This window comes from Hippichthys cyanospilos, chromosome 15 (genome assembly GCF_059441005.1).
Source record: "Hippichthys cyanospilos isolate Australia breed blue-spotted pipefish chromosome 15, RoL_Hcya_1.0, whole genome shotgun sequence".
Classification (NCBI taxonomy): Eukaryota; Metazoa; Chordata; class Actinopteri; order Syngnathiformes; family Syngnathidae; genus Hippichthys; species Hippichthys cyanospilos.
The window spans coordinates 17,821,245-17,835,173 of record NC_142383.1 but is presented as its reverse complement, the minus strand read 5'-3'; the positions used below and the strand labels follow the sequence as shown (position 1 = coordinate 17,835,173).

Below are 13,929 nucleotides of genomic sequence, written 5' to 3'. Positions count from 1 at the left end.
CTGTATTTGCAGTCAATTTGAAGGCGCAATCGGCAAAGGTGAATTGGATGCGAAGAAGGCGAGCGAGCGACTCTTGTCAGTCTGCCCTTTATGCCAGGCCCACAAGAGAATCCAGTGATGGCAAAGATCAGCTGTGTGTTTAACATGCGCCGCACACACGCCGGCGCCCGGCGACGCGTCCGTTTACTTTTGACCACACTGCAAATCATCAACCAAAGCGCGCACACAAATCAATACTCGTTTTTCCAGCCGTGTGAAAACATTAGGTTTGAATTTTTTCACCTTGGAGACAGTACGTGACGCGGTGTCGAGGAATGATTATCTAGCAGATTCATAAAGAAAATATAATAATAAAGAATAAATGATTTTTGTTCTGCTCCCTTAATGTTTACAAACAGGCAAGATATTTTTTCTCTGTAAAAACACAAAAAAATGTTTTTTTTTTTTGTTTTTTTTTTTTTTTTTTTTGTTCTTAAAGCAAATGTTGCCAAATTTGGGCGTTGTCGAGATAAGGTGAAAAATGATTATTTCAACACATGAAAAATAGTTTTTCCTTTCACACTGTTGTCACTTGGAGAATTTTCCATCTCCGAGTTTATGTCAGTACATCAATCGTGTGAACGAGGAAACATTACCGCGTTTCTGCAATATTTACGGTTCCATACCAATACTCTTCACGAAAAACTACTCCGTGAGAAAAAGGGGGGGAAAAACTGTGTGAAACCTACGTAAGGAATGGGAGTAACCCACCAAAATCTGATCTTGAAGAGCTAAGTTTAGCCTGGGTCGTAGATGACTCAGAGAGTCTTCGATCTTGGTTCATAGTTTGCGTTCCATTAAGGGTTTTACTATTAATATAAAGTCCCCAAAAAATCTATAGATCGCCCTCAAATGCTTCACTAGCTAGCAAAGCCGATTAGCTAAGCATGCTAACGACGGCAACGGCCGCGTCCCCACTCGCTTCTGTCTGCGTAGTGCGTGCGTAAACACGGCCGACGCAACTTAAATGGTGCGAATCGTACAATTGAGACGCGTCGCGACAACAGCGGATGCGTTTCATCACATCCTCGGCCGGAGAGGAAGGCGGAGCCCGCCTTGTGCAATCGGGTTGCGTGCTTGCAAAGAAAACACAAGGGCGATATTTCATTTTGTTTTCGACAGAAAGGGGGACTTGCTCATTTGGGGTAAAAAGAATAAATACCTGTATTAAGGCTGAAAAGGGGAGAATTTATCTGAATGTATGTTTTTTTTTTTTTTGCTTGTTTTTTTTTCCCGACTTTTCCTGCGTTGAGACGTAGGTTGAAGTTGATTGGGAAATGTTGCTGCTTTTCAAAATAAGATTCCATGATACCGTTAAGTGAAGTGGTGTACCTTTTAAAGTGGAAGTCAAACATTTTAATTGCAATAAAAAGTCCCATGCGTGGCCACTAAACGAAAGATGGTCAAACCGGAACAGAACAGTGTTCTTTTCAAATTAAAAGCAAACGAATCGGAACATAAGACAACTTGCTAAATTATGTAGTGATGACTCTTTAAGCCTTCTTCTTTTTTTTTTCATCTGAATGGACATGGTCACAATTTTTCAACCGCTAAAATATTGCTAACCACTTGCCAAATCCATCCACTATTTCTTTCTTTATTTATTTACCGTTTGGGAAATGCTAGTCTAGACAAGCGGGCCCGAGGGCACAAATCCCATTTGGGTCTCTCGTGTTTTTCCACTGCACTCACCTGAACATTCCTGCGCGTACTTGCCGGCTGGCCGGACACGAAAGGAGCAAATCAAAATCCACTTAGGCGGCCCGTGATACATTCTGCACCTTCCCGCGATCGATGCGCGCCGAGGCCTTGCTTGTCCCCGCAAAAAAAAACCTTAAAAGAGCTTTGAATCGCGGTGAGGGTTCGCTTTACGTCAAGCTGACTTTTCCGCCCGACTCGCTGAAAAAAAAAATCTCCAGGAACAAGCTATTCTGTTAAATATAGCATTTGTACTTAGCGGTGTTTTCTATCTATCTCAGGAGGTGGCCATTTTGTTTTTTTCTGCCACTTGCTGTCCACTGAAAATGACATCACAGTGCCTATTGGCTCAGATAACGACAGTGACCTCATCCCACCTGTTTTTTTGAAAATATTTTTATTTATTTATTTTTTAAACCTGGAAGTACAACTAGAAGTCAATGACGATATTTAGCGTGATAAAATTCCGACCAGTTGACACTTTTTTGACACAATTTTGAAAACGGCGTTTCCGACTCAGCCATGCAAGTTTGAGCTTTGAAGAAGTCATGGCAACAAATCGGCCATTTTGTTCTCTTCCTTGGCCCAGAAGTCTTTTTCCTGTCTTTGTGTTGGCGTTTGTGCCGCTTTTATTGATAACTGCGCTCAAACGTGAGCTTGTTTGTTTGTCACGCCGACTTCCCGTCCTCGCTCGCTTTCATCACTTCCCCTTTGGATGTTCTCCACACCAAAGTGGCGTTGGACGCATTTCTTGATTTGTAAGGCTGGTTGTACTCATTCTTAGAATTTTGACTTTGTTTTCTGAATCATCACTATTAAGTGAACCGTAATAGGAATAATAAAGTCAGAATTCTCACTTGATTCCGAGAATTTTCACATTCTTGAAAACTGACTTTCTTCTGAGAATTCTCGTTCTAACGAACGTCAAAATTCAGATTTTAAAGTCAGAATTCTGAGGGTAAATAAAGAATGGTCACGTTCAAGTCAGAATTCTGAGAATAAAGTGAGAATTCAGATTTTTAATGTTCACCTAATGTGAGGATTCTCACATTAAATTAAAAAGTAAGAAATCTGAATTCAAAGTCAGAATTCTCAGAACAAATCAGATCTGTCACTGAGGTCATAATTTGGAGAATAAAATGAGATTTTTCACTTAAGTTAAAATGTTAGAATTCTCACATTGAAGTGAACATTAAAAATCAGAATTCTCGCTTTATTCTAAGAATTTTGACATGAAAATGGGGACTCCTTCTTTTATTGAATTAGTTCAGCGAATAAAGTGAAAATCCTGACTATAGTGAGAATTTTTTAAAATTGTTCTTACTTAACCTGAATTTAGCAAAACAAAACAGTTTGTAAAAAGAAACGTTCGCGAGTAGTGTCATGGACGTGTTTTCAAATTTATGTTCGTACATTTGGATCTCATTATCGTAAACCATCAATTTTCGCTTTTTTGCATCTTGAATTTTCTTTCGTAATGACGGAAAAAAATGTGTTCGTCACTCGTGGTATGGATGTATTTTTTGTGAATATTTACAATATTATTCGTAGTTAATGTCAATTTTATGTTTGTTTTTCTCTGTGAATTTTCTTATTATACGCCAACAATTTTCGCCTTTCACATCCAGAATTTTCTTTCGCAATTAGAAACGATGGAGGCGTTTTTGTCACCTGAATGTTTCGTAACAAACCCTTTCGTAAAAAGAAACGTTCGCAAGTAGTTTTACGGATGTTTTTTGGGAAGATGCACATTGTTAGCTGTAGCTAATGTCAATTTGAAGTTACTTCATTGTCAATTTGAAGTTACTTCATTCTAAGGTGTGTCCCATTATTGTACGCAAACAATTTCCTATGGTAATTACAGGCAATATTTTTCCGAAGAAGTTTTGCAACCTGCATTTTTTACAACAAGATGCGTTTGTGTAGCGGTCCCACTGTACTTCCTCGTGACTACTAAACGCGTAAACATGTTTTCCAGACAAACAGGCGACGCTGAATAAACAAACGTGTTTGTCGTCTTTTTATTGACTTGCAAAGCAGAAAATTTACTAACGTCTCAAATTGCGGGCTAACCCAAAAAAAATCTTCTTTTTTTTGGATTATTTTTGCTCATCCGAGGGTGACGCGAGGACTTGGCTGGCTCATCTTTCATTTATCTTAATATGTCATGCATGCGTGTGTCATTCGTGTTGCTGCGGGCAAGCAAAACCGCCAAACCTGTTTCGGAACTTTTGCCCTTTAGTCACGATGAAGACCTTAGCCGGGAGAAAGGGACTGCTAGGACCCCTTTCAAAGCGCTGACTATGACGGCGCGTGCGGGAATCAGGAAATAAGTCGGCAAGAATGAGGATGTTTGCGATTTTTATGTTTTTTTTTTACCAAGCAGGAAGTGAACGTTGGCGAATTTTGTGGCAGCGCTAAGCCACGCGGGCGCCTGAAAAGATTTTGGCGCTGAAGAACGCGTGACGCCATTTTTCACATACTCTTTATTATTTTGGCAGGGCGATAAGAACAATGGCTTTGATGTGCTCTACCACAACATGAAGCACGGACAGATTTCCTCCAAGGAGCTCACCGACTTCATCAGGGAAAGGTACCCCCCCCCAAAAAAAATAAATAAATAAATAAATAAATAAATAAATGCCACCACAGATGTGAGATTGGTTACACTCGCTGTCATTTACATGCATTCACAAAATAATTATTATACAATAACTCTCATAGTGCATGTGTGTGAATAATAATAATAACATTTTCGTGTGGATTAATAAATGAATAATTTGGGATGAGTGAGTACTGATTACAAGTATTCTAATCTACTTCTATTCTAGTATAATGTAAAATCAGCTCAATTTTTTCATGGAGTACTTAAAAAAAACAACCAAAGCTAAAATAGTGTTTAGCGTAAAATAAAAATAATTAAAAACTGCAAATAAAATATTAACAGTAATACTGAAGGACACCAAAAGTCAAATAGAAATTACAAATCAAATAGAAACGGTGATTAACTAAATAATAATGAATGAACCTGCATGAACAATAGTATGCAAAATAATTACAGCGTAATAAGAGCACTAGTATATGAATTAATACAATAACGTAAAATAGTGTTTAAAAAAAGGTTTTGCGAGTCAATCAAACGCTTGATTATGTCTCCCTCTAGTGACAGAAATATGACACCGTAGAAAGGGAAGTTTCAAATCCACCATAGTAACTGCTGAAGATGCAAATGAAAAAAAAACATTGACTATTTAAAAGATGTTTCATTCACTTATGCATTTCTTTTAAGTTTATTTTTATTTATTTTTTAATAGTTTTGCTTTTTTCCCAGGAGCGTCATCGAGGAGGCCTACGCCAGGTCCATGACCAAGTTGGCCAAGGCGGCCGGGAACTTCTCACAGCTCGGGTGAGTGGAGGACATTTTTATTTATTTATTTATTTATTTTTGCCGAGGCCGCCTTGCAACAAGGTGCATAATGGGCTTTTAGGACGTTTGCGCCGGTTTGGGAGGTGTTTAAGGGCTCCACGGAGAAGCTGGCCATATGCCACATGGAGCTGGTGCGCAAGCTCCAGGAGCTGATCAAAGACGTGCACAAGTACGTGGACGAGCAAGCCAAAGCGCACAAGAAGGTGATCTTGCCGACGTGACCAAACCCGGGGAAAAAACGTCGAGCCGCGACTGATCGTTCTGATTACTGTTAGACAAAAGAAGAGGTTGCGTCCACCTTAGAGGCCGTGCAGAACATCCAGAGCACGGCCCAAGCCCTGCAAAAGTCCAAGGAGAACTACAACGCCAAATCTGTGGAGCAGGAGCGCCTGCGCAAGGAAGGGGCCGCCCAGAGAGACATTGACAAGGTAGCCATCTTTGATCTATGTCTAGAAACAAGAGCAACACCTACATATTTTCAACATAAAATTGGACACAGTTGAATTGTTAGAATACTGCACCAACACAAGAGTAACATGCCTGGTGTATCGATTTGTATAAAGTGCCCACCAACACAACAGTAACATGCCGGGTGTATTGATTTGTATAAAGTGCCCCCTGGTGGTGAGTAATATAGCAACTCAAAATCAACTACTGGAAGATTGCCCCCTGGTGGCTGGTTAAAAAAAAACTGCACGGTTTAATAGGTAATAGGTTTAAATAGGCAATCAATTTGTCATTGATTGAATACCCTTGCTTTTGAAAAACATAGGGGGATTAACATTCAAACAAGATGATTGCGATGATATGAAAACAGTGTAAATGCATATTTATGAAAAAAAAAAAAACATGGCGTTCAAATCCAATAACTTTTTTCTGATTTTTTTCAGGCAGGAATAAAAGCCAAAAAAGCCACAGAGACCTACAAGTCATACGTGGAGAAATACGCCTACGCCAAGTCCGACTTTGAGCTCAAGATGGAGGAAACGGCACAGGTATGATCTATGTTTTATTTCTTTTAAGAGATTATCATTTATAAAACATCTGGATAGACACAATAAACCAGTTTTTTTTTTCAAATGAAAGTACGTGAAGGCACTTTCAAGAGCTGTGTGAGATTTCTCAGCCCCCAGAGGAAGAAGCAGTCCAGTTTTCTTTTCAAATTAAGAGCAAACAAATTGGAACATGAAGCAACATTGCCAAATTGTGTCCAAGTGACTTTTTTTTTGCGTGCCTTTATTTTGCTAAACTTAGATAAGGACACTAGATAATTAGTTTCAGGTGTAAAAAGTTTGAGAGCCACCGAAAAAAAAAAAATCATGTTTTTTCACCGCAGAAATTTCAGGACATTGAAGAAAGCCACATCGTCCACATGAAGGGCATCATCCAGTCGTACTCGCAGTCGGTGGAAGAAACACACGTCCAAATAGGAGAGGTGAGTGCCTGCTCCGGAACATTCCAGCGGGGCGGAGGTAGGTGTTGAGCGCGCCGGGTTCACTGGGCGTCATCTCAATTAGCCTCCGCTTTGATCTCGCTAATGCTTTCGCCGACGAGCAGGAAATGAGCCCTTCCGCGCCCCTCTTTTAAAAAGTCATCAAATCCAACGTAAAACAGCCTTCGCTCGTTCGCTTACTTTTACCGTTTGCAAGCGAACGCAGCGGGAAGAGACCCGCCGTGCCGCACTTCTCTCGGCGTCCACCGAGGGGCGCTTGACTCCGCGCAAAATGCTTCCAGGTTGTCTGCAAGCAGGCTAAAAGTGCAAACCAAGCTTAAGAGACGAATATATATATATATATATATATATATATATATATATATATATATATATATATATATGTTAAAAAAAATATAAAAACGTATTTTTTCCTTCCACAGAAAAATAGCTATGTATATTTTGAGATTTTCTTAAACTGATGTTTCAGTTGTATTTACCAAGTTTTTACCCCAACAGACAGTATTTTCAAGACAGTTTTTTATTGCTAGATTTGAAGACAAAAAACGTTATTTCTAGAAAAACAGACGTTGATTTTGTGTATTTTTATTTCTTTTGTTTATTTTTAAATATAGATATGTATTTTACTGACTTTGCATATTATTTTTCATCACATAACAAAATAATATAACACTTGCAAGAAAAACATTTGATCTTTTTACTCCTTAGGGTTAGGGTTACATTTTTATAACTGCTAAAAAATAATGAAAATGCACTTTTATGCACTCTTGCAAGAGTTTTAAGGTTTTTATTATCTTAAGAGAAAAGACAGTTATAGCTAAAATTTGGGTTTGGGAGCTAATGTGTCATCTTAGATGATTTTGCGATAGTTTAATTTCATATTTTTTCCAGAGTAAAAATTCCATTCCACTTATTAATATACATATTGCATAACTCCACCATTTAAAGATTAAAGTTAATGTCAACATTTAACTCGATTCTTGAAAATTAACAAATGTTGTCACATTGTTCGTAGTGGGTTTTTCCCGTCTTATCCACTGAGGGGCGCTCAAGTCCACAGAGGAAGTAGCGTTGGCGCCCGCAGCCAAGCGCAAAAAAACTCGGAAGCGATGCGTGGCGACAGGCCACGGCGGGATATTTGCTGCCATGGCCGCCGATGCTCCCCGTTCTTCAAACGGGCATTTCCCTTCTCCGGCCAGGAATTCGCAAGCGGCCGCCGCGCTCCGCCGCTAAACGGTCTTTCCCAAGGCGGGCGGGGAGGCGGCAAAGGTCGGCGTATTGCGCTGAGTCACGGCGGCCCGCGGCATGCGTGCCGACGAGCTGAAGCTGAGCAAATGTTTACGTGCGCTTAACGCTGGCCGAAAGAGCGGCATGCAATAAAGGGAACGTGCGTGATGTGGCATACGTTCCATGGAGGCAGACATTAGTTTTTCTTTTTAATCAACGTTTCATTTAGCGCTATATAGTAGGAAGGAATCTTTTGTTGATTCTTCATATTTTCTTGTGTCATATCCACAAGTTATATATTTGCCGTGGGTTAAGTTAAGCGCGTTTCCGATTTCCCACATTGTGAGCGGTCCGTGAACGCCGCGCCAGCGTAACGTCGAATGCGCTCTAAGCGGTTGCTATTCCTTTTCCTCGCACCGCAGCTGATGCTAATTTTGCCACGATTACCCGGAGTTGCGCAACATCCGTATTTCGTTAAGTTTATGATTTTGTGTACATGCCAAAAGAAAGCGTTTCATAAACGAGTCAAATGTGTTCTCTAATCACAGCTTGCCACTTATGACTGAATTAGCTGGAGACATCATATCGTTTCGTCTCCGTTTTTGTAATATTCCTGCGTGTGAACAGTGATGGACTCGGACGTCGGTTCAGCCTGCTCGCTTCTTTTTCTCGCTAATTTATACCTCTCATCCTCACACATATGGCACATATGACAATATATATATATAATTTCGGGAAATATATATATTTCCGTTCCAACTGGTCTGGCTGGTAGGTGAATGTGACTCATCGATGACACACACACACACACACACACACACACACACACACAGGCTGCACGAGCGCTCCATTGCATTTCCATCTTGGAGAGTGAAAGTGTGAGAATAAGAAAATTCCTTTTTAAAGTGCTTGAGTGTGTGTTTGTGTGCGTGTGTGTGTGTGTGTGTGTTTAATGTGTGTGTGGCAGGTGTATCTGTCCGTGTGCGTGCTCTGTTTGTTTTTGTAAGTGAGCTCGTGTGTGAGAGTGAGGATGCCTTGAAGGGAGCTGCATGTGGGTGGATTTGTGTAGAGGTGTGTGTGTGTGTGTGTGTGTACGTGCCCTCCTCATGGCAGCAGCACCTGACAGCTTGCGTGAGCATGCACCCCCCCACCACACACACACACACACCTCACACTCTGTCTAACATGCTCTACTCACCAAGCTAATGCACTCCAGCTCTCCACGGGACCCTCAGGGCCAGGCCGTGTGTGTGTGTGTGTGTGTGTGTGTGTGCGTGCATGTGTGTGTTCCATACGTGTTTGTGTGCTAGTCACTGGTACAGAATATCACGCACATCTAAATGGCGTGTGGGTGACACGACACACAGGCGCTCGCCGCTCTTCCGTCTCTTCCCAGCCCGTATGTTGCATCCGCTCTGTAAACAAATGGCGCCGCGCTGCCTCACCTGCCCACAGGGGGGCGGCAGCGTTAACAGCGATTCAACTGGATGCCTATTTCATTTCTATTTCGTGGATTTTTTTTTTTTTTATCCCTTATACACATTTCAAACTTGTAAAAACATCTGTGGTCTATAACAATTTTAACTCATTCCACCCCAAAAACGTATTATTTTTTTTTATCTATGAATTCAATCCTATTTATTTATTCATTTAGTTTTGGGAGTAAAAGAGGAAATAGGAAACAGGAAATAGCTAGTATTGAATGAGTTGAAAAAGAACAAGCCTTCAAGAACATCTAAATTTTTATTTGGGTTGTTTTTTTAATGCCTAAAAAAACATTTCAACCAAAACGTCTGTGGTCGTAAGGATGTCCAAATTTAACTCACTCAAACCCCAAAACGTGTTTTTACAAATCATTCCAGGTATTCAATCCCAATTGTTTGTTTATTTACTTAGTGTTGGGGTAAAAATAGCTGACGCTGAATGAGTTGGAAAAAAAAAAGCCTATAAGAAAATCTCAACATATATATGTCTATTTAATCACCCTAAGGGGCACTCCTACAAGACTTAATATTTGGGTTGCTTTTTCATGCCTAAAAAACATTTCAGTCACACCAGTTTTAGCAAGTCCAAATTTAAGTCATTCAATCCCAAAGAAGTATTTTTATGTATATTTGAAGTCTAGACATTAATTCTCGGGAATTTCTTAATTTGGTATTGGGGTAAAAGAGTGTCAAAAAATAAAACTGGAATCGAATGAGTTGCAAAGGAAAAGCGTCCTAGAACAGACAAACTTTTATTTGGGTTTACACTCTGTATTTTCTGTATTGAATGATTCCATTTGGATTTTTTTGTGATTGTGCAGGTCCACAATGAATTTGTGAGAAATGTGGAGAATACCTCAGTGGAGAGCTTAATACAGAAACTGGCTGAAAGCAAAGGAACGGGCAAGGAGAGACCAGGTAACTTTTTTTGTTTGTTTGTTTTAAATAAAATAAAATAGTTTCTTCGCCATGTAAATTCTTCAATTTGAATTTTTGTAAAAGAAAGCACAATTTTGTCAAATCAATCCAGAAACCGTTTTTAAATCAACAAAATATTTTTTAAGGTTTTTGCTTGCAAATTGATTAAAAATTTTAGTTTAGTATTCAATTGAGTCATAGTTATATTCTTTAAAACGGTTGGTTCGTCTTTATTCTTCATCTAAACATTTTTTAATATAATCAAGAGGTATTTTTTTCCCCCATAATTCAGCTAGTTCTCTCCACAAATCACCTTTACTCTTAATTTCTGAATGAAAAGTTTGACTTATCCGATTGTTTTGTTGACATTCTCTTTAGCGCAGCTCCATCTAGTGGATGCATAATGTTATCGCAGCCACTACTGTAGCTTCTATTCTATGCACCTTGTAATGTGGTGCGTTTTTGTTGACATTCTCTTTAGCGCGGCTCCATCTAGTGGATGCATAATGCTACCGCAGCCAGTACTGTAGCTTCTATTCTATGCACCTTATAATGTGGTGCGCCCTATGTATGAAAACAGTTTTAAAATAGTTCAGTCGTTGAAGGTGCGCCTTTTAGTGTGGAAACTGAGAAAATGGAGAATTTTTTTGCCCTATGGTAATCATGCAATGGTTTTGTGGTTCGTTTAAGAATCATGCAGCCTAGTAAGTTGTATGTGTAGCATCACAAAAGCTTATGCGGGCTCGCAAGCGTACCTAGAGAAAATCAACCCGAGCACGAGGAAAACCTGCAAACAAAGACGAGTTCTGAACCCCGAACCGGAACCGTGAGGCGGAAACGCTCGCGCGGCGCAGCTCGATCGTGTCTTTAATACAGTCCGATACTAATCAGGTCAGTTGTGTGTAAACAAAGGCGGCCCTGTGGGCGGTAGCGCTACGGAGCGGGGCAATTAGACGGGGGCCGAGCGCCCATCACGGTCGATCATGATAATCTGCTGTAAAGGTAGGCGGGCTCGGCATTCCGGTAAGCGTGCGTCACATGGGGGGGCTTGGACTTAAGCGAGCTTTTCCAGCGGGTCAAAGCTCAACAATGACTCCTGTGTAAACTTTGCCGCCCACCTCAGCCGACCCGCCTTGTTGCGATGCGCTTTGGTCCTCCTGTCGCCAAAATGCTAATCGTCCCGCAAAATGCCATGCGTGTGAATATTTCAAGTCCCCCGGGGCTGTGACGTGCCCCCCCCCCCACTCCACATCTCCACTCAAGCAAAGCATTACATTAGGCACGCAGGCGACTCACCTCTGCACCGTGTGTGTAAACAATGCCTGACCCCCCCAACCCCAACCCCCCATATGTCCAGACACCACTGCAAGATGAGCGGTGGTTCCCGTTTGTTTGGACTGCAGAATTAATTTAGGTTTAAAAAATAAGAGAAATAATCGCTGTTCATTAACAGTTTTGCTGCAGCCATGGGGGGGGGGGGGGGGGGCAAGGTTTTCCCAGCCCTGCTTTCGCCAGCGAGCCGGCGAGGTTGAATAAACTTTTTATTGCGGAAACGATCCCAAAGTGACACGCTGCGAGGAGATGTGTTTGGAGTGTTCAACGATATCCAGCTGAGCTGTCAACTGGCGGCGGGCCAGACACGCAAACCCTGCCCACTCCATCCCCCCCCCCCCCTTTTTTTTTCCAAGCCCCCCCCACCACCACCACCCGTGCCATGCCAAGCATATGCAATTTGAAGGAAAGGGGAAAAAAAAAAAATATCCGCCGCTCACGCGTGACTGCCCGCCAAGTCCAAAAGAAAGGAAACATCTTCCTGTAGACCCCAAAATGTTTAAAGAGCCATATTGGAAAAAAAAAAAATAAATAAGTGTGTGTGTATATGTACATTTACTGTAAAATGTACTATATTTACTGCATTTACTGTAGAATAGTATTGATTTTTTTAGCATAGATGTATGCGGAAAATTTGTTAGCGTAACTGTTACTGTAATTCAACCAAAAAAATGCTGTATATATGGTAACATTTTCATCAGTACTGTTGATTTTACACAGTACATTTTATAAATGTAAAATCAACTGTATCAATAAATTTTTTTAGCATTAATGTAGAAAACGTTTGACTGTAATTTGATGGTACTATTACCTTAATTTAACAGTACTTTTCTGGCAGTATTTTTTATTTTGATTTTTTTATTTATCGCCCAGCCCGAAAATTAAATGAAATGACTTAATCCCTCCCATTTTTCGAGACCTTTAGTGATTTATTTCTTTATCTTAAACGAGTCCGAACCCGGTTTGGATCCAATACCAATTTGTCAATATCGCTGTGCAATCTTCCCTTCAAAATGTGTTGGATCCCACAGAGTGACGTGTTTACTCTCAACAAATCTCTGTGTACATTCACGTCAATAATATGCAGTGGAATATGTACACACACGCACGCACACACACGCAGAGGAGTGCATGGGAGCTGTCAGTTCGATGTCCCCATGAGTTTGAGCCCAGCGTCTGTCCGTCCTGCCGTGTGATGTGCTATTCTTGAATGTCAATTGTGTTTTGATTGGCATGAACCGCACACAAACGCGGCGTCGTTCGTGCAGCCATTGTGTGTGTGTGTGTGTGTGTGTGTGCGCGCCAGCGGTTAAGGACCGATATTGCACAGTAGAGTAGATCAGTCATCGGTGTACTTTATCCACTTCACTTGGCGTGATGGCCGCCTCTCGTGACTCGCCGCTTGCCTGCGCTTCACATCGGGGCGCCGCCGCACGCCAAACAATGCATCAATAGTACCCCCCCACCCCCCCCCCCACCCCCCACCCCCCCCGCCAACCTCGGAGGACGAGGGATGACGCGGCTAATGTATACGTTCCGAGTGAAAACACGGCCGGCTTTTGTTCTTTTCAGGTCAAGGCGCGTTAGCGTATCGTGCCGTATCGCCGCGGGGCGCTGCCTCTTCCGCTATCCGCTCTGATTGCAAATTGCACTTCCTGTTTTCAAGGCCGCTCGGAAAAAAGTGCTACCTCGACGCTGCGCTTCAGTTGTATTTTTTTTTTTTCCATTTTACCGCCAATTCAATACCGTATTTTTCGGACTAAACGCCGCAACTTTTTTCTCATGATTTGAGCCCTGCGATTTAATAGTCCAATCCGGCTTATCCGCTTTTTTTTTTCTTGCTAGCCATCAGGAGACAGTTCACTGGTAAAGCAACATGTGCATCTGTATGGAACAACTATGAAATGCGTAGGGAAAATGCGATCAAATATGATGAGACGTATCAATGCCTCAATATTGACGATGGCGCAAGTGCGGCGCGTACGATTGTATCTTTACGTGCCATCTTGGCTCGTGGCCAGGTAAAAGTCAAGAAGAGCGTCTCGTAAGCCGATTGAGCAGCTTTGTCCATGGGGCATTTAACGCTCGCTCGCATGTAATCTTTTGACTTATGTGTCTTATTCTAATTGGGTTAGCAGACTTGGCGTGTCCTGTGAAAAAGTTGATTTGTAAGAGGTTTTCCTAAGAGGCTGAACATGACACAAAATGCAAAAAAAAAACCATACTTGTAAAATATTTCCCAGCATTTATGTAGCCTGTAAGCTGTATATTGAAATACATACACTCAAATCCTTACGAAAAGGGAAATAAACATACAACTGTGGTGTCCAAACTAGGGCTTGCGGGCTATT

At 41.3% G+C, this 13,929-nt stretch overlaps 1 protein-coding gene across 5 annotated transcripts in view; it reads left to right on the top strand.

Annotated features, from left to right (window-relative positions):
* The window catches only part of fcho2 (FCH and mu domain containing endocytic adaptor 2), a 34,077-nt gene that overhangs the window by 2,208 nt on the left and 17,940 nt on the right, over window positions 1–13,929 (top strand). For all 5 annotated transcript variants that reach the window (XM_088434493.1, XM_088434492.1, XM_088434497.1 and 2 more), the window contains exons 2-8: window positions 4,239–4,330; window positions 5,069–5,143; window positions 5,226–5,367; window positions 5,440–5,592; window positions 6,055–6,159; window positions 6,501–6,599; window positions 10,150–10,246. In XM_088434493.1, coding sequence (XP_088290619.1) covers window positions 4,239–4,330; window positions 5,069–5,143; window positions 5,226–5,367; window positions 5,440–5,592; window positions 6,055–6,159; window positions 6,501–6,599; window positions 10,150–10,246 — 763 coding nt within the window. The remainder of the gene's footprint in view (window positions 1–4,238; window positions 4,331–5,068; window positions 5,144–5,225; window positions 5,368–5,439; window positions 5,593–6,054; window positions 6,160–6,500; window positions 6,600–10,149; window positions 10,247–13,929) is intronic.